General features: G+C 42.6%; 1 protein-coding gene across 1 annotated transcript in view; it reads right to left on the bottom strand.

The window, feature by feature from the left end:
• The window catches only part of GNPTAB (N-acetylglucosamine-1-phosphate transferase subunits alpha and beta), a gene marked incomplete at its 3' end in the record, with an annotated part of 72,439 nt that overhangs the window by 7,595 nt on the left and 39,948 nt on the right, over positions 1 to 24,896 (bottom strand). The window contains exons 6-15 of the mRNA XM_007449170.1: positions 13,979 to 14,043; positions 13,577 to 13,711; positions 8,921 to 9,082; positions 8,348 to 8,527; positions 7,955 to 8,125; positions 6,047 to 6,170; positions 4,740 to 4,943; positions 2,963 to 4,068; positions 693 to 892; positions 254 to 473 (exon numbers count right to left, since the gene is read on the bottom strand). Of these exons, the coding sequence (XP_007449232.1) occupies positions 254 to 473; positions 693 to 892; positions 2,963 to 4,068; positions 4,740 to 4,943; positions 6,047 to 6,170; positions 7,955 to 8,125; positions 8,348 to 8,527; positions 8,921 to 9,082; positions 13,577 to 13,711; positions 13,979 to 14,043 (2,567 nt within the window). The remainder of the gene's footprint in view (positions 1 to 253; positions 474 to 692; positions 893 to 2,962; positions 4,069 to 4,739; positions 4,944 to 6,046; positions 6,171 to 7,954; positions 8,126 to 8,347; positions 8,528 to 8,920; positions 9,083 to 13,576; positions 13,712 to 13,978; positions 14,044 to 24,896) is intronic.

Here is a 24,896-nt window from a genome sequence, read left to right as displayed (position 1 = left end):
GGTAGATAGCTAGTGGGAAGCAGCCGCATAGCACAGGGAGATCAGCTCGGTGCTTTGTGACCACCTGGAGCGGTGGGATAGGGAGGGTGTGAGGGAGGGAGACGCAAGAGGGAAGAGATATGGGAACATATGTATAACTGATTCACTTTGTTATAAAGCAGAAACTAACACACCATTGTAAAGCAATTATACCCCAATAAAGATGTTAAAAAAAAAATGTCATTAAGTTTAGCGGAAAAAAAAATGACAATACCTGCAAACTTAAAGGCAGGTCGTGAATCCTGGTAGCCAGCGTGCGGATTTCTCTGTCAGATAAGACACCAGATTGGTCTGTGTCAACTTCATCAAAAACCTGAGATATGTTCAGTGGCTGAACTGCACTCATGAGATAATAAAAATAAGAGAAGGCAAACTGCATGTCCTCAGAGTGGCGCACTTTGTGAAATGACGTCTTGTCAAATTCTTCAGGGAACCTGTCCAAATGTAGCATACCATAAGATCTGGATATTTAAAATATATACAGTACCTAACACTTGTGGAGTCAGAATCTTCCTTCCCACTTATATAGATAATACCTTCTACATACTAGTCATCAAGTGTCAGAGCCATAAACGCAGCATAGCAAGGATGTAAACTTCAAGCAGCCTTGGCTCTGAGCACACACAAACAACTCAAACATAAGCAAGACTTACATGTCTTGCAGTTCTTGCATAACTATTCGGTCGATCATGTGAGGCATGTGTGCAGGGACTTTTCGAGATGTGAATCCAAACTTGCTATTTAGAATTTTGTTTACATATCGGAGGGAATCTGCGAACGTATCTTTTAGTTGCCTCCCTGTGTGTCTGCTCTCAGTAAAGTATGCCAGTTGTGTCTTCAGTGACTCTTCTTCCTGAAAAGAGAAGTCCACACAACACAGCATTGTGTTTAGGGCACAGGTGCCTTGTGCTAACAAGAGACAGAGGTACTACTTTATGTCACGTGGTAATAACTAGTCACTAACTGTCCTGAGGGGCAAATGAAACGAGCACTAACAGGTCTCCTCAAGCATCCTAACAGCAGGACAAACTGGATTTCAGTGAAAAGTATCGCCAACATCGGCTTGAGAACAACAACTATGGGGTGGAGGTCTGCTTTTAGGGTACTCTTTTAAGGACTAGTCATTGATCATGAGATTTCATAGCCAGTTTCAATGCAATATTTAATTGATTTACAACAAATTTGATAGTGCTTTCAGTATCAAGTTATTTCTACTGGTGACATGCAAGCAGCAAGTCCTTGAGTTCTGAACACAAAGACTAGAATACAAAATTGGTTTCACCATATAACAGTGTTAATATTATGAAATGTAAAGAACGCTGTCAAAACCAGTAAGAGGCGAAACTGAATGAATGGGCACAGAATATTGGCAAAGAACCTGAACACACTTTACAGAAGATGAAATATTTTTGTTTCTCAAACTGATGGAAATATAGATGCTATTAACTGCTGTTGGTTAGTCCTGTGGAGAAACAAGCACGCTTGCATACTGTTTGTGGAAGGAGGAAGGGGTGCAATATTTAAGAAAGACACAGTTAAATTTTATATGCAATAGACCCTTTAACCTAGCAATTCTACCTACAGAAATAAAACTTCCTCAAGAGTAAGATATATGTACGAGAATATTTATTGCAACATTAGGTATCTGTACTTGCAAAAACACTGGACACAACTTACAGCTGTTAAAAAAAACAGTGGCAATTTGCCTACATACTACCACATCAAAGGCAACTGCAGAGCAATATATATAACTTCACTGCTGCAAAACAAACTATATAGTTTGCATGTCTGCATATCTATAGAAAAATACTGTTAGAATACCCACCAAACTACATATTCATAGTGACTGTCTCAAGTAAGGAGATTAAGGAAGGAAAGAGACAGACCTTTCCCTTTTTTTTTTTTTTTTCTGCTTTTTTTGTTTTTTGCATTGCTTGTGATTTTTACCATTAGCCTATAGTGCTTTTGCAATTTAAGAAGCAGGGAGCGGGGGAGAATGAGGAAATCAATGTAGGCAAGAACTCTGCAGCCCCTTGCTTAACAATTAGTAAATGCTACCATGGCAGGGACAAGATACTTCCTGAAGACCATGAGAGGAATGAGACAACGCCCCTCTTCATCACTTTCCCCCAGCCTAACGTCCACTCACGGCTGTGCTTTGGTCATGATCCAGCCCCACCTTTCCAAGGTCAGCTCACAGGGCATGTCCTCCTGGATGCCTCCCCCGATACCTCCAGGCAGAGTTAAGGAATCTTCCCTTCGGACTCCTTGTCCATACTTCAGCAGACACTTATCACACTGCCACAATTATGTGCCCACGAATCTGTCCTCCCAGCTTGCTCTCTGAGTCTCCAAGAGCAGCGACTGTTCACACCATCTTGCACTCCCCGGCAGTCAGCACAGTGACGGCGCTTGTGAGATGTACAAAGGACCCCAAGGCACCGTGGAGGCCGTGGTACAGGAGGGAGAGCGCTTGGCTCACCCTCACCTGCTGTTGTGATGTCGGGAAAGCTAACGAATTTATCTGCCTCTCAGGTTTTTCATTAGTAAAGTTTGAAAAACACGAGATCTGACTGCATGAGGTATGCAAAAGTGTTTTCTGATATCGCAACATGCCAAGTAAAGATACCATCCCTGTTCTACTATGGACTCAGGGTACGCCCCTGGCTAAATCCCTTACTCATTCACATGAAGGCTGCTTCCTAAACTGCAAAATGGGGACAATGATAGCAGACCCTTACAAGGTAGTTTTACTGTTAGAATTATTGGGACAATTAAATGAAACCACGTAAGAAAAGTACTGAGTCCAGTGGCGGGCACAGGGAAGTACTGAATAAATGGTAGCTATTATTATCTCACTACCACTTACAAGGTTATTTATTTTTCCTGAGCATGGGAAACAATAAGGCTGGATGTAACTTACATCAAGAAGATCTTGGAAATACTTTTTCTTCTCCCATGGCAAAAAGCCCAGGTAACTCTCTGTGTAACGTTGCAGTTTTCTTCCAGGTAATACTTCGTTACCACCTAGGTAACTGTTAGCATCTTCCTCCATTCTGTTCTTCTCTTGTTCTTTCCCTGTGATTACCTTTTGTGTCTCCCTGTTTTCCAGTGGGAAAATCAGAGATGAGAGCTTTTCTTTTGACACACCTCCACCTCCTACTTTCGGGGTCACAGTTTTGGACTTGAATCTTGCTTTGGTTTTTAAGTCCAGGGGTGGAGTCTGGCTCTGGGAGTGGCCATTCACTGTCATTGTCACTGCTGGAAAAGGCAATAACCCCTGGAATCTTTCAGATGTTCCTAAGCTGCTGGGTAAGATGCTTTTGTGAACCTGTTTCTCCAGTGGGGCCTCCAAACTGTCATTTCTTTGCTCTGTCATCAGAGGGCGATTTATTGTTAACTTTGCATCCTGTGGGTTCATCAGAAACGACCTCAGCAGGGCTGACTTGGACAGATTGTATCCTTTCACGGTGATGTCTCCGTGTTCTAGCTGCAAATCCAAGTTATTAAGGCTCAACTGGGTCTCTTTTGGAAGGAGTGAAATATTGACCAGCGGAATTTGCACCTCCATTTGGAAACTTCCTGTTGTGTTAACATCGTGTCTTTTGACCTTGGGGAAGCGTTTTTCTTCGGGGATATCCTCAAACAGGATTTCCACCTCTGGAAGAAGAGCTGAGGGGCTAACCAAACTTTGGTAAGACTTCTGGGTCGTAGAATTCCGTTTGGGCTCCTCCCTTGTGTCAACCTCTACTGCTATCTGGATTCTGAACTCTTCATCATTTGTACTTTGAAATGTGAGATTAAAATGTATTGTGGTCGCATTCATTCCACTGTGCATTAAGAGGTGGATGGTTTTCCACTTATTGGCGATAGAAGCATGTCGGATTACTGGGTCGTCACTATAGGCGCCTTCGATTCCCCTTTTGGCTATTTCTGCAAAGCTGAAATAAGGCAGGCATTCACCTTTCGGAATAACATAGTGAGTCTGGTTTGGGAGAAGAGTTACTTTATACAATTCATGAAAATGATCTAGAGGAAAAAAACACAAACACGATTTTTTAAAAGCTACGCATTTTCCCCCTTTTCCTTTAATTCTTAGGGTTTGAGTTTTCACTTTCTAAGAGTGACTTTAAATGGACTTTAAAATCATCAGAAGTTCTAACACAAAAGCTACTGGTATAGGGCTCATTTTTACTTTCTGAAGCAATCACTATTATCGACATGGAATGCTGAGGCTGACTTACTACAGAGACAAGGCACGGTTCAGGACAGCGAATTCCAATGGTCAACTTCCATCTTTTTGTCCATTTGAAAAAAAGACAACTTTCTGACCAAAAGGACTGCCATTAATAAGCTATCAACAAAATCCAGTATTCAAACCAAGCTTATTTAATGAATTATTGGTCTCCTTTCACTGTTCCTAAATTAAACCTTCACCATGTTAAGATAAATCTGCTTACTAAAAAAAAGAAAAAAAAAAAATCAGACTAGAGCAGTAACAGGAAAAGATGCAGCTTCAGTGTCTCATGTTGTCTAAAGATCTGTGCCCTCTCATAACTCACAACTAGTTTGGATGCAAGGCTGGGAAAGGGATACCTAGAGAATTATTACTTTAAATAACAGAAACAATCCAAACCCCTCTATTTACAAAAGACTGTTATCCCCTTATACTAAATATGTTTTTATGGCAATAAATATACCTTGCCCACAGTCACCAGCATCAAACCCACAGGATAAGACATTGCAGGCTTGGTCACAGAACTTATCAGCGAGCCAGGAATTTGCACATCCTTGATTACAGTAAGAGACACCGCTTATTCCTCCACCGAAATGCCAGGGCTGTCCGACTCCAATGCCCCCGGTGCCCCCACCTCCTCCTACATAGCGACCCGCACCACTGTTACCTGGAGGGAGAGGAGGAAAACAGAATCCTGCTGTGCTTACAGTCTTGGAAAAAAGCCAGTTCCTTATTTCTCAGCTGTGTTTTCAAGACAGATGCATGAATTTCAGTCAGGAAAGGTTCACCCCATTCTTTAACAGAAGATTTTACATAGCTTAAAAAGAGACAAACTGAAAAGGGGGCATCAGTTGCCAGTGGACTGGGTGTGGGATGACCAGGCCTCGGCACTTACCATCTGTGCATCCCAGAAGTACAGGCCTCAGATGTGCTCAAGGGGGGCACATGCAGATGTGTATGGAGGATCAGATTATTCTGAAGACCGTGACTCTTGGGACTGACAAGAACATGTCCTAACACTGGCAATAAGCTCGTGACCAAGTGTCACTGCTCTGTCCCCGAGCTCTCCGCGTTGCAGAGACTCTCCTGCATGTCTACGTTCTCTCCCTGCAGCAGTTTGTATTTTTCAAAAGTGCCTCTGATAGAGCTGACTGAAACACAAGCTTTGTTTCTTCCAACACCTTCCCAAACCTGTTTCCTCAAATGGAGTAGGATGAGAATATCTGTGCACCTACTCTCCTTTCTTTGGTGACTGAGAAATTCAGGTGGATAATGGATGATGCTTTATAAACTGAAAGGCAATAAAGAAATGTAAAAACTTGTTATCCTCAACAAGTCTAAATGTTAGTGTACAAGAAAGGGAGAAGAGATGCTGAGGAGAGGAGATGTTTCTTTCTTCCGCATCTCTTTAGTCCCTCACTGACCTGGAGCAGTGTGCTTCTAGGGGCCACTGGCCATGAGCTCCGACAGGAACCAGTGAGAGCGATTCTTGCTCTTGAGCTCACATAATTAAGGGTATAACTGATTTTCATATTTTGAATAATAAAAGACACTTTCAAGTGCAGGGTCATGAGGGAAAATGCCCCCAACAATAACAATATGAATAAACTGGGCCACATGGGGACACCAGTCATCACCTCCAAAGAGTCTATGGATGATTGTTTCAATACGCGAAGAATGTTTAATTAAGTCACTGTACATGGTTGATAATGACGACAAATGAAAAAAATTCTGTCAACATGAACAAGTTACATTTGAACACACCCTTACCGGAGCAATCACCGCCATCCCAATCACAGGCCGAATTATTACAAGCCTTGTCACAATAGCCATCTTTAATCCAGGATCCTGGGCAGCCCTCAGCACAGTTTGGCACAGGCCATGTCAAATAAACCTACGATAAAACCAGAGGGAAAATAAAGTGGTTTCTGGTTTCTGACACTTTTTTTAAAAATATTTATTTATTTACTTATTTGGTTGCACGCCAGGTCTTAGTTGCAGAAGACGGGCTCCTTAGTTGCAGCTTGCTGGCTCCTTAGTTGTGGCATGCGAACTCTTAGTTGCAGCATGAATGTGGGATCTAGTTCCCTGACCAGGGATCGAGACTGGGCCCCCTGTATTGGGAGCTCAGAGTATTATCCACTGCGCCACCAGGGAAGTCCCCTGACACTTTTTATTCTTAAATTAGGATTCCTTTAACAGAAAAACAAAACAAATTGAGCCTCTAGAAAAGGTCTGTGTTCGGGGCCATCCTGTGGTAGTTTCTCAGTCCTGCCCTGCTGATGGGTCTTATTCGGCACATTTACTGTTTTCCGTTGCTCAAGGAAAGGAGACAAGGACTCAACTTACGGGTCAGTCTTACAACATGGTCTTATAAATGATCTATTTTGAAATAAAGCAGCAACATGCCAGACTTAAATGCGAGTTCAAGAGCGTGCAGGTGGAAAGTGTGCACACAAGTCACTGTTTTTCTGTGACACTGTTGTCAACTCCTAAGCAGATTCATGCACCGTCTCGTCTCAAGGCTGAAAAGGCAGGGCAGACGAACTCTCAATATCCTTATACGTGAGGTCCTGTGATGAATTATCCAGCACAGCATTCTGAGCTGTGAACCTGTCTGCTTTCAAAACAACTGACATGGTACCTGGTTGCTTTCTAAATTAAAATCATTTTTGAAAAATGCATTCCCCTTTAAAATCTCCGTATCTTTGGGCTTCCCTGGTGGCGCAGTGGTTGAGAGCCCGCCTGCCGATGCAGGGGACACGGGTTCACGCCCCAGTCCAGGAAGATCCCACATGCCGCGGAGCGGCCGCGCCCGTGAGCCATGGCCGCTGAGCCTGTGTGTCCGAAGCCTGTGCTCCACAACAGGAGAGGCCACAACAGTGAGAGGCCCGCGTACCGCAAAAAAAAAAAAAAAATCTCCGAATCTTTGCACGGTGCAACTACCTGCAAGGTCTTTCTTCATCTGGTTAACTCCTGTTCTTCCAAGCTCATCTCAGTCCCTATCCCAGTGTGACTTCGCTCTCTGGCGCTCCCACGCCTCGCACCCAGGGCACACCTACTGGCACGGAAATCGCTGTACACAGTCACTGGTTTTGTCTGTCTCCCCTGTCAACCCATAGCTTGACAGAGTTCTAGAACTTACAAGCTTATGGTGATAAGTCTCCAACTGATCACTGAACCCTTCTAACAACACTACCAGGGTCTTCCTGTTCCCCCCAATACACAGACAGGAAACCTAGAGGCCAGGTCATCACCCAGGACAGTGCTACACAGCTGGCACCTATATCTGTGCTCGTGACCACTTTCCCATCCTGCCCCTCAAAGCCAGAGTGAGACCGGCTGCCTTCAATGAAATTTCAGCCCTGTCTTTAAGCACTACTTTGAGCTTTCTACCTTGGGCATTTTGCTGACATGGTAAAAACGATTTTGTGTTTCACAATTATTTGTTTTGTCTTCTGTTGCAGTAGCAAATGTAGAGGGGGGGTCCTGGGTGAGATTATAGGGAAGCAAAGTTCCCACTGTAGTTTTCTCACTCCCTGATTGTTAACTTTCCTGAGCTTAACACTCAAAAATGCTTGTTTGATCAAATTTGAATATGGTATATATACTGATTTCCTTATTTCCTGTCTGTAACTTCTAAGTGACTTCTAAGCCAGGCATCTCTTAGCTACTCACCTTCTGACCTTTGGAGTGACTGTAAAAATCATCCGGCCAGACATCCTTTCCAAACATGACATCATCATTCAGGTAAATGAACTTCTGGGACAGCCCTTTGATGCGATGGATGTGACTTTCAATAGCAGGTGAACTGAAGGTAGGCAAGTGGCTCAGATTTCGAAAAACATCCTTTTAACAGAAAAAAAAAGAGAAAGAGAGAGAAGGCAGATGAGAGGTTTTTGTTTTGTTTTGTTTTGTTTTAAAGAAGGGGGGGAAAGAGGCGAATGGAAGGATTAAAGGAAGGTGGAAATGGAGGTGAGATGGGTAAGAAGATGAAATCAGGAACAAGACAAAGAACAGCAAAAGACAGAACAGGAAACCGCAGCCTTGTGACATATGGCGAGTCGCTACCTGGTGTGTGACTATTGTCACTCGAGGATTATCGAGGTTCAGCCAGGATGGGATCTGTCCATTGGTGACAATGAAAATATTCCGAACCCACGGCGCATGCCTCTCGATAGATCGCAGTGAGTACCTCAGCTCTTCATTATCTTCAAAACGGCTGGCAGAAACGTCTTCATCCTGCTTAGACTGAGAAAAGCATGGGACACAGAAAGATGTAAAATGTCCCTAAGTCACACCTGCCCCTCCCAACTGTCCCTTCTGCATTCAGGGAGCGCCAGCAAACTTCCAAAGACTGTGTCCAGCTTTTACACATTATAAAAAATGCAAAACACTCAGCATATTTAAAACAACACAACAAAAACAGCATTTCTTTCACACATTTTTTGAAGAAAAATTTCTTGGATCTGATTCTAGGTCACTTTCAATTAGTATAAACCAATGGCGGTGACTGGAAAATTAGAGAAGTGCCAATCAAGTGACCTCTCTGTAAGCCCTCTTCCTTCTTCTAAGATAGTGACTCATAAATCTTTAATAATCAAAGCCCTCAATTCGGGTTCTAAAACAATCTGCATCCCTTACCTGGCTGATGGCACTCAGATCCCATAATAAATATGCAGGACTTATGGTCAGTTCCTTTCCATTGATGGTCATATTCTTCTTCGTCTGCTTATTCAGTTCTTGGAAATCTTTGGGGTTATTCAACTTTAGAAGTGCTACACTGGCCTCTGAATATAACTGCAACTATAAAATAGCAAGAGGGTTGCATGTGGAAAAACTGAACAACAAAGAAGAGACACCTTAAACTTCCCAGTTTGATCCTCGATCTTTAAATACACACAATACATATATATACTACATATTGTGTACTCTACTATATGCTATATATTGTACATATTAAATGTATATTACATATATTTAAAAGATTAAAAGTTTCACATACATGTATGAAATAGTAAGCCAGTATCACCAAAAACAGAAGACCTGAACAGGCCAGACACATTTCCCAAATGATGCAATGGACCAAGTATTTAGAAACAAGAGGGAGTCAGGGGCTTTGGCAAATGGGACATCTCAGGCCCCATCTGAAAACTGCAGCCACTAGTCAATAGTGACAAAGGCTGCCAGATCTCTGGAGAGGCCAGAATCCCCAGTGTTACATGAAATCTCCTGGTTTTCAATGGTAGCGCAAATATTTTTGATTGGCATGCATTCAAACAAAACACATCTGGTCACCAGTTTGTGACCTCTGTTCTAGAATATTACCCATCTGCCTACACTGGGGAAAGCCCTGCAAGGTAACTTCACTGAACACTGGTGGAGAGCACACCTGCCAGCTGGTGTCTAACAGCTCTCGGGCCCACACCTACGACGGGTGTCCTGGCAGGGCTGCTTGAAGTGCTTCCACAGGAAAACCACCTTGAGAGGCAACGTTTTCAAAGCAACCATAAATCCAGGAGGGAACACCACAAGCACCAACATGTTTTACAGGCAGGCTTTCCCACCTTGACCAGAGCCCACACCACCCTTGATACGTTTTTTGTTTTAACTCTGTATCATACAATTTCCTGTGAAAAGAGGCTTTCAGAGCTTAAAAAGCAGGGAGAGGGTTGAAAACCAGTCATCTAGGACAGCAACATCCTTCTGCTGAATTGGCTCTTCTAATAGGGCCAATTTCTTTCTTAATTTCTTAGCCTTCTTTCTTAATTTATAAAACAGAGCAAACAAATTACTTTGGGCTCATTCTGATCTCTTGTATATGCTACATGACTACATTTAGCTCATCTTGCAAAGCTTCCTGAGTTTATATAGGCCAAAAGTAGAGTTTATGTAGGCCCTTTTTATTATGTAGGCATTAACTCTTACTGCAAATTGTGTGTGTGTGTGTGTGTGTGTGTGTGTGTGTGTGTGCGTGCGCACGCACATGCACACGTGTGTTGTCTTCCTGACTGATTACTTTCTCTCACCTTAACAGTGCCTGGTATACACAAAGCACTCACCCAAGGTCAGCTCTCACTGCCGTCTCTATTCTGCCTCGCTATGCAGGGGACGGATGGGAGGCGGGCCACGCCGGGCAAACATTCTGTCTGTTCTATCTGGATACCTAACAGTCCCGCTGCCCTCCCCCAGCCTCTCCTCCCACAGTGGCTCCCACAGAACCTTGGAGGGGCTCCCTGGAGTGTCACTACTATAGGATAAATAAATGTAGTACTTTAATATCCTAATTTAATTTTAAATTTATTTGGAAAATACACTTATCTTAATTAATCTCTTCTATCCAAGCCGCTTTTATTCTAGAAAAGTATTTTGAAATTTCAGACATTTTCCTAAGGTGATCACTAGGGCATAAGATGAATAGGCAGTACCTGTCCTGAGATGCTCACAGCCCGGCCAGGGTCTCTGGGACAGAACTGAGTGCTAGGTGGCTTGGGGTCCACAGGCCTTGGCAAGGGCCCCCTGGAGGGGCCTGGGAGGGCACAGAGGTTCAGCTGTTCAGGTCCTGAAGCCCAGTGTCTAACGGCCCTCCCTCCCACATGCCACAAGGCCCCTCCAATGTAACACCCCAAACTGAGCTCTCAGTGTCCTTCTGAAAACCTCGCTTCTCCCATGAAGCTCTGAGTGTGGTTAATGCCACCACATCCATCTTCACTGGTCACATCCACTTCCCCTTTCAATTCCCTTCCATCTCCTCCAGTAGCTAATAAGTCACCAGGTCATGCTGAAGGTTTCTCTCAGATGGTTCTGGAACCACTCTCATCACTGGCACCACTGCCAAGGCACTTGTGGAACCTGAGTGTCTTGCTGGGCTGCGGCAGCAGCGGCTGAACTGGCTTTCCTGCCTCCGGCTTCCTGTTTAATGTCCACCTGCTACACCTTCCGCTCCCGTGTTCTGCAGACCTAAACCGGGTCCTCCTCCTCAAGACGCGCTCTACCTCCAGGATAAAGTCCGGGCTCCTCACCAGGGGATCTTTCTCAATCTGGCCTCCACCTAACTTCCCAGTCTCAGCATCAGGAAAATCCCCACCTGGGCTCTGGCCTCTGGAACAGCTGCCTTGGTTCTCTGAAAAGACCATTTACTTGCAAGCCCCTAGCCCTCTGCTCAAGCTGTTCCCTCCTCTCAGAAAGGTCTTTCCCACTGGCTTCTCTGCTGGAAGAACGGCTGTTCTGTGCACGGCCCCAGCCAAAATGTTTCCTCTTCTGCAAAGCTGTCTTTGCCTGCAGTACAACCGAAGCCCACATGTTCTCCCAGCACTTTGTATAAACACTTTGTTTGGAAGCAATCACACCCAAACACTAAGTGATTTTAGTCACTCAGTTATCCTTAGCACAGTCCCTGGCACAACAGCAGGTGTTTAATCAACGCTCACTAAAGGGACTGGGAACCCAATTACTAGAGACTTCATTCTCAGGGTGCCCATAACAGAACCAGGAAGTGGGACCCAAGGAAAGAGAGTCCCTTGGAGAACCAGGCTTGAATACTCACACTCTCCTTCTGTGCTTCCTCTTTCTCATTTTCTCTCTAGCCTCCAAAAAATCAGAAGTCCTCATCCCTGAAGCCAATCACAGGTGCTGGCATTGTGACAATGAGCTGCAATGCACATTGCGAATAATTGGCTGTACCCCCCAGGAGGTGCCGGCCTCCACAAAGACAAGTCTGGGGAATCCAGATCAACCTCCAACTGGGTGAATGATGGAGGAGGGGGCGTCCACATGTACTGAGCCTGGTGGTGCTACTGCCCAATTCAAGTTCCTGCGCCCCCAGCGTCTCCTGGCACACACCACTCCACACTGCCGAAAAACTAGTTTGCTGCAGGGTGACCACGACTTGGGCTGGTGATCTTTGGCAGGACAGGCCCACCTAGCAGCAGATGTGCTGGTCAAAAGTACAGATACGCATATGTCTATAACTGTAGAACCAAACAGCTAGGAAGCCAAGAAGCCAAATAAATATTGGCTGAAATGAATGCTAATCTATGGTTTTATCTGCCCAAATCCATACCAAAAATAATTCAGGGAAGGAGGAATATAATATCTATTTTTAAATAACTGCAGATTAAGAAATTACTCAACCCTAATCTAGCCAGGCATCACCATACTTCCAGGTACCATAAAGAAAGTTATGGAGGAAAATATGAAGAAAAGAAAAAGCATAAATGTTATTCATATTACCATGGTATTTACAAAGGTAATACAATGTATCTTAAAACAGTGAAACACTTAAGGGGAAAAGGAAACAAGTTAAACAGGAACTTTGACTGGCAGACAGAAAACATGGTCCAGACATGAACTAAATAACCGCTGCTCCCCGAGTCACAGCTCTCCCTGCCACTACCTCCACCCTTTCACCTCCCAACTGTTAAATGACATCAAGAAGAGCAGGAACTGAGAAGCAGGAAGCTAAACACAGTGGCAAAATTTAAAGAACACTTTTTTGTAAAATCAAGAAAAGCAGAGCCTAACAAATTCTGAGCCAAGAACTTTATGCCCTCCAGTCTGAGAGAGAAACATTCACGTTTTACAACCTGGACTGTTTCTGACAGAATAGCAGGCATCTTGGCATAAGGTCAAAAGGAAAGTACACCCACACGGACTGTGCCCTACATGAATCAGACAGATGGCTCTGAGAACAAGAAATGTTATGGAAAGACATGTCACCATCTCCAAAGTCAACTCACGAATGGCCTCAGTGGTCAAGCGTGAAGAGTTAATAAGTATAAATACTAAATATGTTAGTGGCTCAACTAGCTATTAATGAATGAAGGTTTCACATTATCAAATGTTCCAAAAATCTGAAGCATACCCCCTCTGTGAGTGGAAGCTCTTCATAAATCCACAGGAGCCTGTGTGTACCTACCACCACATGTCTGATTTCCCCCTATCCCCTCCTTCCATGCTTCCACTGCCATCAGGGCTTTTGTCTGCTTTGTCCACTGCTACATTCTCAGCAGCTAGAACAGCACCTGACACACAGTAGAAGCTCATTTGTTAAACAAATGAATCCTGCTTCTGTCTGGGAAACCAAAAAACCACGTTAAGACTCAGAATTTTGCCCAAATAAAGAGTAAAAAGGGAGGATCTTCTACAAATAAAGAGCTGTCTTCATGACAACACCGTGACAGAATTGAGACCCTCTTTGCTTATGACTGTCGGCTATACTATAACAAAGGGGGCCACAGAGAAGAGGCACACATGAAATGGGATGTGCTATACTAATTGCTCTATTTTCTATGCTCTTACCAGTTTTATTTTAGAAGAAAGATTTTCTGGCAATTTTGTTTTCAGTTGATTTGTTTCCTTGAATGTAGGTGGAAATCCACTCAGGAAAGCCAAATCTTGTATTAGCACTAACCCAGGGACTTCCTTATCTGTTGTCTGAAATAAAAAGGGGAAAAACACAACTCACTTTCCACATCATAAGGCTGGTGAAAACTTACAGCTGAGAAAACTAGTAAATATCTATTGCATCACACAAGCTTCAAAATAAGAATATTACAATTATTTAAATCGATATTCACTAGTACTAGAAAGCTAGGCTTAGAGGAAAAGTAAACATTAAAAAGCCTCTCAAAGTAAAAGTTTTATTTCTCATACTTTTATTCTAATCTACTGTAAAAATACAGTTAATTTAAAGTAACATACCAAATAGCCCCTCCAAACTGTCTGTCTGCTGTTTCCTTTAAAAATTCCAGTGTGGGCATCTTCAACTACAATAGAGAATACAATAAACAGGCATGTTTTTAATGAATACTTAACTATGATGATGTCTGGCAGGACACTGTACAAGGCATTTTGAGAGCTGTTAAACCAGTATAATACATGGTCTCAAAGAAAAGGTAGTTGGGGGAGACAAAATTAACCCATCTAACAAAAGGGGAACAAATGTAAATTGCTGTACAATTAAATGTTAAATTTTGCAATACTGAAGGAGAGACTCGTGTGAACAGAAGAAACGTAGAAATGACAGACGGACAGAAATCACAGAGGTAGAAGCAAACATCAAACATCGACATGTTTAATTTAAAAAACAAAATTGTTTGACCAGAGTAAAACATCTGGGAGTGGTGGGTACTAGGGAAAAAAGGGCAACCAGATGGGAGCTTTGAAAGCAAGGCCAGTGACATTTAGATTAACGGCGGGGAGCCACTTAGGAGTCTCCTAAGGTTCCTCCAGAGTCACAGTGAATTCCTAAAATTCATCAGGTAATGTGATTAGAGCAGATTAAGTTGGGGGTGAGGTGGGTGATGACACAGCCCTACGGGGAGAGAGTTCTAAAGTGATGGGAACAAATGAGATCAGCAAACCTGCTGACATTCGGGGACCATGGAAACAGGAGAGGTTGGAAGGCTGCAATTCTGATCCTCCAAATGGGCACAGAAAGCAGGGTCTGCAGATTATAGCCTGCAAGATGGGTGTTGATCCCGAGCAAGAGTCTCAAATGTATCAGAAAAATTCAGTTGGTGAGCACTGGAGAAAAGAAAGTCTTCACAATATATTGTTTATCTTTAAAGAAAGTACTGGGCACTAAGAGCATGAGTTCATTATGGGTAAATTTATCAGATACACACCTCACTCTGCCTCCGTCTGTCTGTCTGTCTGTCTCTCCCCATTGATATGGTAGATTCTATACTGGTAAATCAGACAATTCGAATAGATGAGCAATATGTATTTGTACATAATCTCAGGAAGGCAGCCAAACAACACATGGCATCTTTGTGGATTTAACAGAGACCACATCTCAAGTTAGGTGGATTATAACCAATTCTGATCAGAGAGTGTAAAATTGTAAAAGCCACAATCAACCTAGAGGGGGGTTCTGGAGGTCTGCTATAGGTCTGCTCAACAATCCATCAAAGTTTTGGAAGATACAGAAGGCATGCTTGTGAAATGTGTGGGCTTACACGGAGCCGGCAGAGAAGCTACTACCCTGGATAACAGACTAAGGGTTCCTCAAAGTCCTTGACTGTTTGGAGCAATCAGTCAAATCTAGCAAAATAAAATCTCCTACAAACGAAGGTAAGATCTTTAACTTGGCAACAAACCAAGTAAAAATTAAAAGGAGTACTTGAAAAAAATTTCTTTAATAAATAAAAGGGGTATTTGAGCATTAGCACATGTAAGATTTTAAAAAAGACTTAGGAGTTTTAGCAGACAGTGAGTTCGGTATGAGGCAGTAATGCTCAGGCCACACTGAGTTACCATCCCAGTTTTGTGCTTTTAAGCAGAAGAAGAGGGCTTAGAGTAAGAAGGGTGTCATCCCCCAATACCAACCCATCAGGAAACCCTGTTGAGCTGACCTTCAAAATGTCCAGAGTCCAACCTCTTCTCACCACCACTCTGATCCAAGCCCCCTTCCTTTCTGCCTGAATTATTACAAGTTTTGCCCCTCCTTAGACTATTCCCACCACAGCAACCAGACTGATCCCTCTGGAACGTAAGTCAGATCACATTACTCCTCTACTCAAACCCTCCAATGATTGATTCCTCACCGCACTGTGATTGGAAGCTAAAGCCTGTTGTGGTTACTGAGGCCTATACCATTTGGTGTCTGTGACTTCTCTGGGCTCATCTCTTGCCCTCGCCCCCTTGGTTCACTCTATTCCAGCCACACTGGCCTCCCTGCTCTTCTTCAAACATGTCAGACACCCTCCTGCCTCAGGGCCTTTGCACTGGCTATTCCACTTACCTTACATATAGGGAATATATGGAGAATCACTCCTTCCCCACATATTCATGTTGCCAGCTCTCTCACCTCCTTTAAATTTTCACTCAAAAATCACCTTCTTGGGGAGTCTGCCCTACCACTCAATTTCCCCTGCTCAATTTTTCTCTATAGCATTTATCTTCTACAAACTATATAATTTACTTGTACATTGTATCAACTGTCTGGCTCCCTCTGCCAAGATATAAATATATTTTTTAATTTATTTATTTTTTAAATTTTTGTTTATGTTGGGTCTTCGTTGCTGTGCGTGGGCTTTCTCTGGTTGCAGCGAGCAGAGGCTATTCTTCATTGTGGTGCACAGGCTTCTCATTGCAGTGGCTTCTCTTGTTGTGTAGCACAGGCTCTAGGCATGTGGGCTTCAGTAGTTGTGGCACGCAGGCTCAGTAATTGTGGCACACGAGCTCTAGAGCGCAGGCTCAGTAGTTTTGGCACACAGGCTTAGTTGCTCCGCAGCATGGGGGATCTTCCCAGGCCAGGGCTCGAACCCGTGTCCCCTGCACTGGCAGGTGGATTCTTAACCACTGTACCACCAGGGAAGCCGCCCAAGATGTAAATTTGATAAGGGCCGAGATTTCTGTCCATCTGCTCACTGCTGCATCTTCAGCACTGAGAATAGTACATGGCACATAGTATGCACTCAGTAAACACTTCACAAATGAAGTGTCCCGACCTCTTTGAAGACTGAAACAGAATGTTCAATTCCAGTTGAAACACTTTTAAAGTAATAGAAACTGAAGCTCATTCTGAGAAGAGCAAACTAGGGTGCAGACAAGCCCCTAAGAGACACAGCTAAAGGAAGAAGAAGAAACGTCACACAGGAAAGGGATTACATTAGTTCTGCAGGATCCCAATGGGCATAAATTTGATCAGTGTGAGAGAGCTATAAGGAGGCACTTTGTAATTACTTGTAAAAGTCAATGTAGTCCAGAGGTAAAATCAAGTGTCACAGGAGGAAATTCATTTCCTAAACATCAAAGGGATAAGCCTGACTGGAAAAACCATTTTGCTGAGGAGACGCAGGCCCCGGCCGCAGGGCAGGATGGTTGACTGCAGGAGGACTGTCCAATTGATGGACACAAGGGAAGTGGCAGGGTAACTGGGACAGAAATGACACATTTGAGAAGGAAAAAAATCAACAGATCTCAATGATTAACTGGAAAGAGGCTAAATAAAATTTTTCTTTTTTGCAGTACACGGGCCTCTCACTGTTGTGGCCTCTCCCGTTGCGGAGCACAGGCTCCGGATGAGCAGGCTCAGCGGCCGTGGCTCACGGGCCCAGCCGCTCCGCGGCACGTGGGATCTTCCCGGACCGGGGCATGAACCCGTGTCCCCTGCATTGGCAGGTGGACTCTCAACCACTGCGCCACCAGGGAGACCCTAAATGAGATTTTTTTTTAATGCCAAACATGGCTAAAATTTTTTAATCTAGATCAGGGTTTGGCAGTCCATGGTCCAAAATCTAGCCACTGCCGAATTTAGTATGGCCCCAAGCTAAAGACAATTTTGACATTTAAAAATGGTTAAATGTTTATACAAATACCTACATAATATCTGCCATTTTGCCTCTTGTCCCACAAGGCCTAAAATACTTACTACTTGGTCCTTTAACAAAAAATTCTGTGGGTTTCCCTGGTGGCGCAGTGGTTAAGAATCTGCCCACCAATGCAGCAGACATGGGTTCAAGCCCTGGTCCAGGAAGATCCCACATGCCGTGGAGCAACTAAGCCCATGTGCCACAACTACTGAGCCTGTGTGCGTGCTAGAGCCCATGAGCCACAACTACCGAGCGCGTGTGCCACAACTACTGAAGCTTGCGCGCCTAGAGCCCATGCTCCACAACAAGAGAAGCCACCGCAGTGAGCAGCCCAAACACCGCAACGAAGTGCAGCCCCCACTCGACGAAACTAGAGAAAGCCCGCGCACAGCAACGAAGACCCAACACAGCCAAAAATAAAAAAACAAAAAACTCAGCTTTAAAAAAAAAAGAATTTTGTGATCCTGGATCTCAATAACTAAGGATGATAAAGAGTGAGTTTCTGGGGCTTCCCTGGTGGCGCAGTGGTTGGGAATCTGCCTGCCAATGCAGGGGACACGGGTTCGAGCCCTGGTCTGGGAAGACCCCACATGCCACCGAGCAACTAGGCCTGTGAGCCACAACTACTGAGCTGCGCGTCTTGAGCTCGTGCTCTGCAACAAGAGAGGCCGCGAGAGTGAGAGGCCCGTGCACGGCGATGAAAAATGGCCCCTGCTCGCCGCACCTAGAAAAAGCCCTCGCACAGAAACGAAGACCCAACACAGCCAAAAATAAATACATAAATAAATAAATAAAAATTTTTTAAAAAAAGAGTGAGTTTGTAGCCCACTAACAATGGAAGCTCCACGAAGGCAGGAATGTGCCTTTTTTTTTCTCTGCTGTTTGCCTACAACAACAACCAACTCAGAGCAGTGGCTCGACAAATCTTTACTGAATCAATATAATAGTAAGATAGTCAAATAAAAACCCAAGTGAAAATTCAAAAACAGTGTTCAGAAGACTGTCGTTTAACACAGATTTTACTTATACCAAAATTTATAATCTTTTATGTCTCTGATATGTTATAAAATTAGTGGAGATGAACCCAAGATTCTCTCCATAGACGTTATAACTGAGTTATAACTGCTAACATAATGTCATTCTTTTTTCTCTTCAGGAGAAGTGTTATCAGAGTACCTTAATTTAAGGAAACCTCAATTTAAAAAACAAAGCTAGTGGGAGAGGAGCCAAGATGGCGGAGTAGAAGGATGTGCTCTCACTCCCTCTTGTGAGAACACCAGAATCACAACTAGTTGCCGGACAATCATCGAGATGAAGACACTGGAACTCATCAAAAAAGATACCCCACAACCAAAGACAAAGGAGAAGCCACAATGAGATGGTAGGAGGGGCACAATCACAGTAAAATCAAATCCCATAACTGCTGGGTGGGTGACTCACAGACTGCAGAACACTTATACCACAGAAGTCCACCCACTGGAGTGAAGGTTCTGAGCCACATGACAGGCTTCCCAACCTGGGGGTCCAGCAACGAGAGGAAGAATTCTGAGAGAATCAGACTTTGAAGGCTACTGGGATTTGATTGCAGGATTGGGAAACACAGACTCCACTCTTGGAGGGCACACACAAAGTAGTGTGTGCATCAGAACCCAGGGCAAGGATCAGTGACCCCAGGGGAAGGACCAATGACCACAGGGGAGACTAAACCACACCTACCTGCTAGTGTTGGAGGGTCTCCTGCAGAGGCAGGGGTGGCTGTGGCTCACTGTGGGGACAAGGATAGCAGAAGCAGAAGTTCTGGGAAGTACTCCTTGGCATGAGCCCTCCCACAGTCTGTCCTTAGCCTCAACAAAGAGCCCAGGTAGACTCCAGGGTTGGGTTGCCTCAGGCCAAACAACCAACAGGGAGGGAACACAGCCCCACCAAAGAGTCAAGTGGATTAAAGTTTTACTGAGCTCTGCACACCAGAGCAACAGTCAGCTCTACCCACCACCAGTCCCTCCCATCAAGCCTCTTAGACAGCCTCATCCACCAGAGGGCAGACAGCAGAAGCAAGAAGAACTACAATGTGCAGCCTGTGGAACAAAAACCACATTCACAGAAAGATACGACAAGCTGAAAAGGCAGAGGGCTATGTACCAGACGAAGGAACAAGATAAAACCCCAGAAAAACAACTAAACGAAATGGAGATAGGCAACCTTCCAGAAAAATAATTCAGAATAATAATAGTGAAGATGATCCAGGACCTTGGAAAAACAATGGAGGCAAAGATTGAGAAGATGCAAGAAATGTTTAACAAAGACCTAGAAGAATTAAAGAGCAAACAAACAGAGATGAACAATACAATAACTGAAATGAAAACTAAGTCAAAAGAAAGCTGGAGCAGCACTACTCTTATCAGATAAAATAGACTTTAAAATAAAGAATGTTACAAAAGACAAGGAAGGACACTACATAATGATCAAGGGATCAATCCAAGAAGAAGATAAAACAATTATAAATATATATGCACCCAACATAGGAGCACCTCAATACATAAGGCAACTGCTAATAGGTATAAAAGAGGAAATCGACAGTAACACACTAATAGTGGGGGACTTTAACACCTCAGTTACACCAATGGACAGATCATCCAAAATGAAAATAAATAAGGAAACAGAACCTTTAAATGACACAACAGACCAGATAGATTTAATTGATATTTATTGGGCGTTCCATCCAAAAACAGCAGATTACACTTCCTTCTCAACTGCGCACGGAACATTCTCCAGGATAGATCACACCTTGGGTCATACATCAAGCCTCGGTAAATTTAAGAAAACTGAAATCACATCAAGCATCTTTTCTGACCTCAACGCTATGAGATTAGAAATGAATTACAGGGGAAAAAACGTAAAAAACAAGAACACATGGAGGCTAAACAATACGTTACTAAATAACCAAGGGATCACTGAAGAAATCAAAGAGGAAATCAAAAAATACCTAGAGACAAATGACAAAGAAAACACGATGATCCAAAACCTACGGGATGCAGCAGAAGCAGTTCTAAGAGGTAAGTTTATAGCTATACAAGCCTACCTCAAGAAACAAGAAATATCTTAAACAATCTAACCTTACACCTAAAGGAACTAGAGAAAGAAGAACAAACAAAACCCAAAACTAGCAGAAGGAAAGAAATCATAAAGATCAGAGCAGAAATAAATGAAATAGAAACAAAGAAAACAATAGCAACCATCAATAAAACTAAAAGCTGGTTCTTTGAGAGGATAAACAAAATTGATAAACTATTAGCCAGACTCATCAAGAAAAAGAGGGAGAGGACTCAAATCAATAAAGTCAGAAATGAACATGGAGAAGTTACAACAGACACCACAGAAATACAAAGCTTGCTAAGAGACTACTACAAGCAACTCTATGCCAATAAAATAGACAACCTGGAAGAAATGGACAAATTCTTTGAAAGGTATAACCTTCCAAGACTGAACCAGGAAGAAATAGAAAATATGAACAGACCAATCACAAGTAGAAATTGAAACTGTGATTAAAAATCTTCCAACAAACAAAAGTCCAGGACCAGATGGCTTCACAGGCGAATTCTATCAAACATTTAGAGAAGAGCTAACACCCATCCTTCTCAAACTCTTCCCAAAAAGTACAGAGGAAGGAACACTCCCAAACTCATTCTATGAGGCCACCATCACCTTGATACCAAAACCAGACAAAGATACTACAAGAAAAGAAAATTACAGACCAATATCACTGATGAATATAGGTGCAAAAATCCTCAACAAAATACTAGCAAACAGAATCCCCACAACACATTAAAAGGATCAAACACCATAATCAAGTGGGGTTTATCCCAGGGATGCAAGGATTCTTCAATATACGCAAATCAATCAATGTGATCCACCGTATTAACAAACTGAAGAAGAAAAACCATATGATCACCTCAGTAGATGCAGAAAAAGCTTTTGACAAAATTCAACACCCATTTATGATAAAAACTCTCCAGAAAGTGGGCATAGAGGGAACCTACCTAAACGTAACAAAGGCCATATATGACAAACCCACAGCAAACATCATTCTCAATGGTGAAAAACTGAAAGCATTTCCTCTAAGATCAGGAACGAGACAAGGATGTCCACTCTCACCACTATTATTCAACATAGTTTTGGAAGTCCTAGCCATTGCAATCAGAGAAGAAAAAGAAATAAAAGGAACACAAATTGGAAAAGAAGAAATAAAACTGTCACTGTTTGCAGACGACATGATACTATACATAGAGAACCCTAAAAATGCCACCAGAAAACTACTAGAGCTAATCAATGATCTGGTAAAGTTGCAGGATACAAAATTGATGCACAGAAATCTCTGGCATTCCTATACACTAATGATGAAAAATCTGAAAGAGAAATTAAGGAAACACTCCCATTTACCACTGCAACAAAAAGAATAAACCTACCTAGGGAGACAAAAGACCTGTATGTAGAAAACTATAAGACACTGATGAAAGGAATTAAAGATGATACCAACAGATGGAGAGATATACCATGTTCTTGGATTGGAGGAATCAATATTGTGAAAAGGACTATACTACCCAAAGCAATCTACAGATTCAATGCAATCCCTATCAAATTACCAATGGCATTTTTTATGGAACTAAAACAAAATATCTTAAAATTTGTATGGAGACACAAAAGACCCCGAATAGCCAAAGCAGTCTTGAGGGAAAAAAACGGGAGCTGGAGGAATCAGACTCCCTGACTTCAGACTACACTATGTAGCTACAGTAATCAAGACAATATGGTACTGGCACAAAAATAGAAATACAGATCTAATGGAACCAGATAGAAAGCCCAGAGATAAACCCACACACCTATGGTCAACTAATCAATGATGAAGGAGGCAGGGATATACAATGGAAAAAGACAGTCTCCTCAATAAGTGGTGCTGGGAAAACTGGACAGCTACATGTAAAAGAATGAAATTAGAACACTCCTTAACACCATACACACAAGTAAACTCAAAATGGATTGGAGACCTGTATGTAAGACCAGACACTATAAAACTCTTAGAGGAAAACATAGGAAGAACACTCTTTGATATAAATCACAGCAAGATCTTTTTTGATCCACCTCCTAGAGTAATGGAAATAAAAACAAAAATAAACAAATGGGACCTAATGAAACTTCAAAGCTTTTGCACAGCAAAGGAAACCATAAACAAGACGAAAAGACAACCCTCAGAATGGGAGAAAATATTTGCAAACGAATCAACAAAGGATTAATCTCCAAGATATATAAACAGCTCATGCAGGTCAATATTAAAAAAACAAACAACCCAATCCCAAAATGGTTAGAAGACCTAAAGAGACATTTCTCCGAAGAAGATACACAGATTGCCAACACACACATGAAAGGATGCTCAACATCACTAATCATTAGAGAAATGCACATCAAAACTGCAATGAGGTATCACCTCACACTGGTCAGAATGGCCATCATCAAAAAATCTACAAACAATAAATGCTGGAGAGGGTGTGGAGAAAAGGGAACCCTCTCACACTGTTGGTGGGAATGTAAATTCATACAGCCACTATGGAGAACAGTATGGAGGTTCCTTAAAAAACTAAAAATAGAACTTCCATATGACCCAGCAATTCCACTACTGGGAATATACCCTGAGAAAACCATAATTCAAAAAGAGTCATGTACCACAATGTTCATTGCAGCTCTATTTATAGTAGCCAGCACATGGGAGCAACCTAAGTTTCCAACGACAGATGAAAAGATAAAGAAGATGTGGCACATATATACAATGGAATATTACTCAGCCATAAAAAGAAACGAAATTGAGTTATTTGTAGTGAGGTAGATGGACCCAGAGACTGAAAGACAGAGTGAAGTAAGTCAGAAAAACAAATACCGTATGCTAACATATATGGAATCTAAAAAAAAAATAAAAAAGGTTCTGAAGAACGTAGGGGCAGGACAGGAATAAAGATGCAGACGTAGAGAATGGACTTGAGGACACAGGGAGGGGGAAGGGTAAGCTGGGACGAAGTGAGAGAGTGGCATGGACATATATACACTACCAAATGTAAAACAGATAGCTAGTGGGAAGCAGCCGCATAGCACAGAGAGATCAGCTCTGTGCTTTGTGACCACCTAGAGGGGTGGAATAGGGAGGGTGAGAGGGAGATGCAACAAGCAGGAGATATGGGGATATATGTATATGTAAAGCTGATTCACTTTGTTAGAAAGCAGAAACTAACACACCATTGTAAAGCAATTATACTCCAATAAAGATGGTAAAATAAAGAAAAAGAAAATAATTTAAAAATTAAAAACAAAGCTAAATTTAGCAAAACAATAAATCATGTAACTTGTTAAATTTGTCAAAAATTACTCCTGTACTTTCCCTATACATTTTTAAATATAATCTAAATTTTAAAAATAAGTTAGTTAGTGCTTGCTTCAGCAGCACATATACTAAAATTGGAATGATAGAGAAGATTAGCATGGCCCCTGAACAAGGATGACATGCAAATTCGTGAAGCTTCCATATTTTTCACTTTGTTATAAAGCAGAAACTAACACACCACTGTAAAGCAATTATACTCCAATATAGATGTTTAAAAAAAAATTACTCACTGTAAATAATAATGATAATAAAAATAAACAGTAATTATAAGTAAAAAAAAAAAAGTTAGTTATACAAAATAGTTCAGAAACCGGTCTATAGTGTGAAGGGGAGATACCTGTGCTTAGAAAAGCCATAGTTTCCTTTCAAATCACAAATAATAAGTACCAGGAAATGAGCACTGTGTTAGACACTGTTCAGGACACCAAATGGTGAGGATAAGGTTTCTGCCCTAAAGAAATTAGATGAGGGACTTCCCTGGTGGTCCAGTGTGTAAGACTCAGCGTTCCCAATACAGGGGGCCCGGGTTCGATCCCTGGTTGGGGAACTAGATCCCACATGCATGCTGCGACTAAGAGCTCGTGTGCTGCAACCAAGAAGTCCTCATGCCACAACTAAAGACCACACGTGCCACAACAAAGATCCAACGTCCCGCCACAAAGACCCAGTGCAGCCAAAATAAATAAATAAATAATAAATAAATAAAATAAAATGCTGAAAATAAATGATGAATTAAAAAAAGAAATTAGGGCTTCCCTGGTGGCGCAGTGGTTGAGAGTCCGTCTGCCAATGCAGGGGATGCAGGTTTGTGCCCCGGTCCGGGAAGATCCCACATGCCACGGAGCGGCTGGGCCCGTGAGCCATGGCCGCTGAGCCT

Source organism: Lipotes vexillifer, unplaced genomic scaffold (assembly GCF_000442215.2).
Source record: "Lipotes vexillifer unplaced genomic scaffold, Lipotes_vexillifer_v1.1 scaffold89, whole genome shotgun sequence".
NCBI classification, from domain to species: Eukaryota; Metazoa; Chordata; class Mammalia; order Artiodactyla; family Lipotidae; genus Lipotes; species Lipotes vexillifer.
This window is presented reverse-complemented; position numbering and strand designations above follow the sequence as displayed.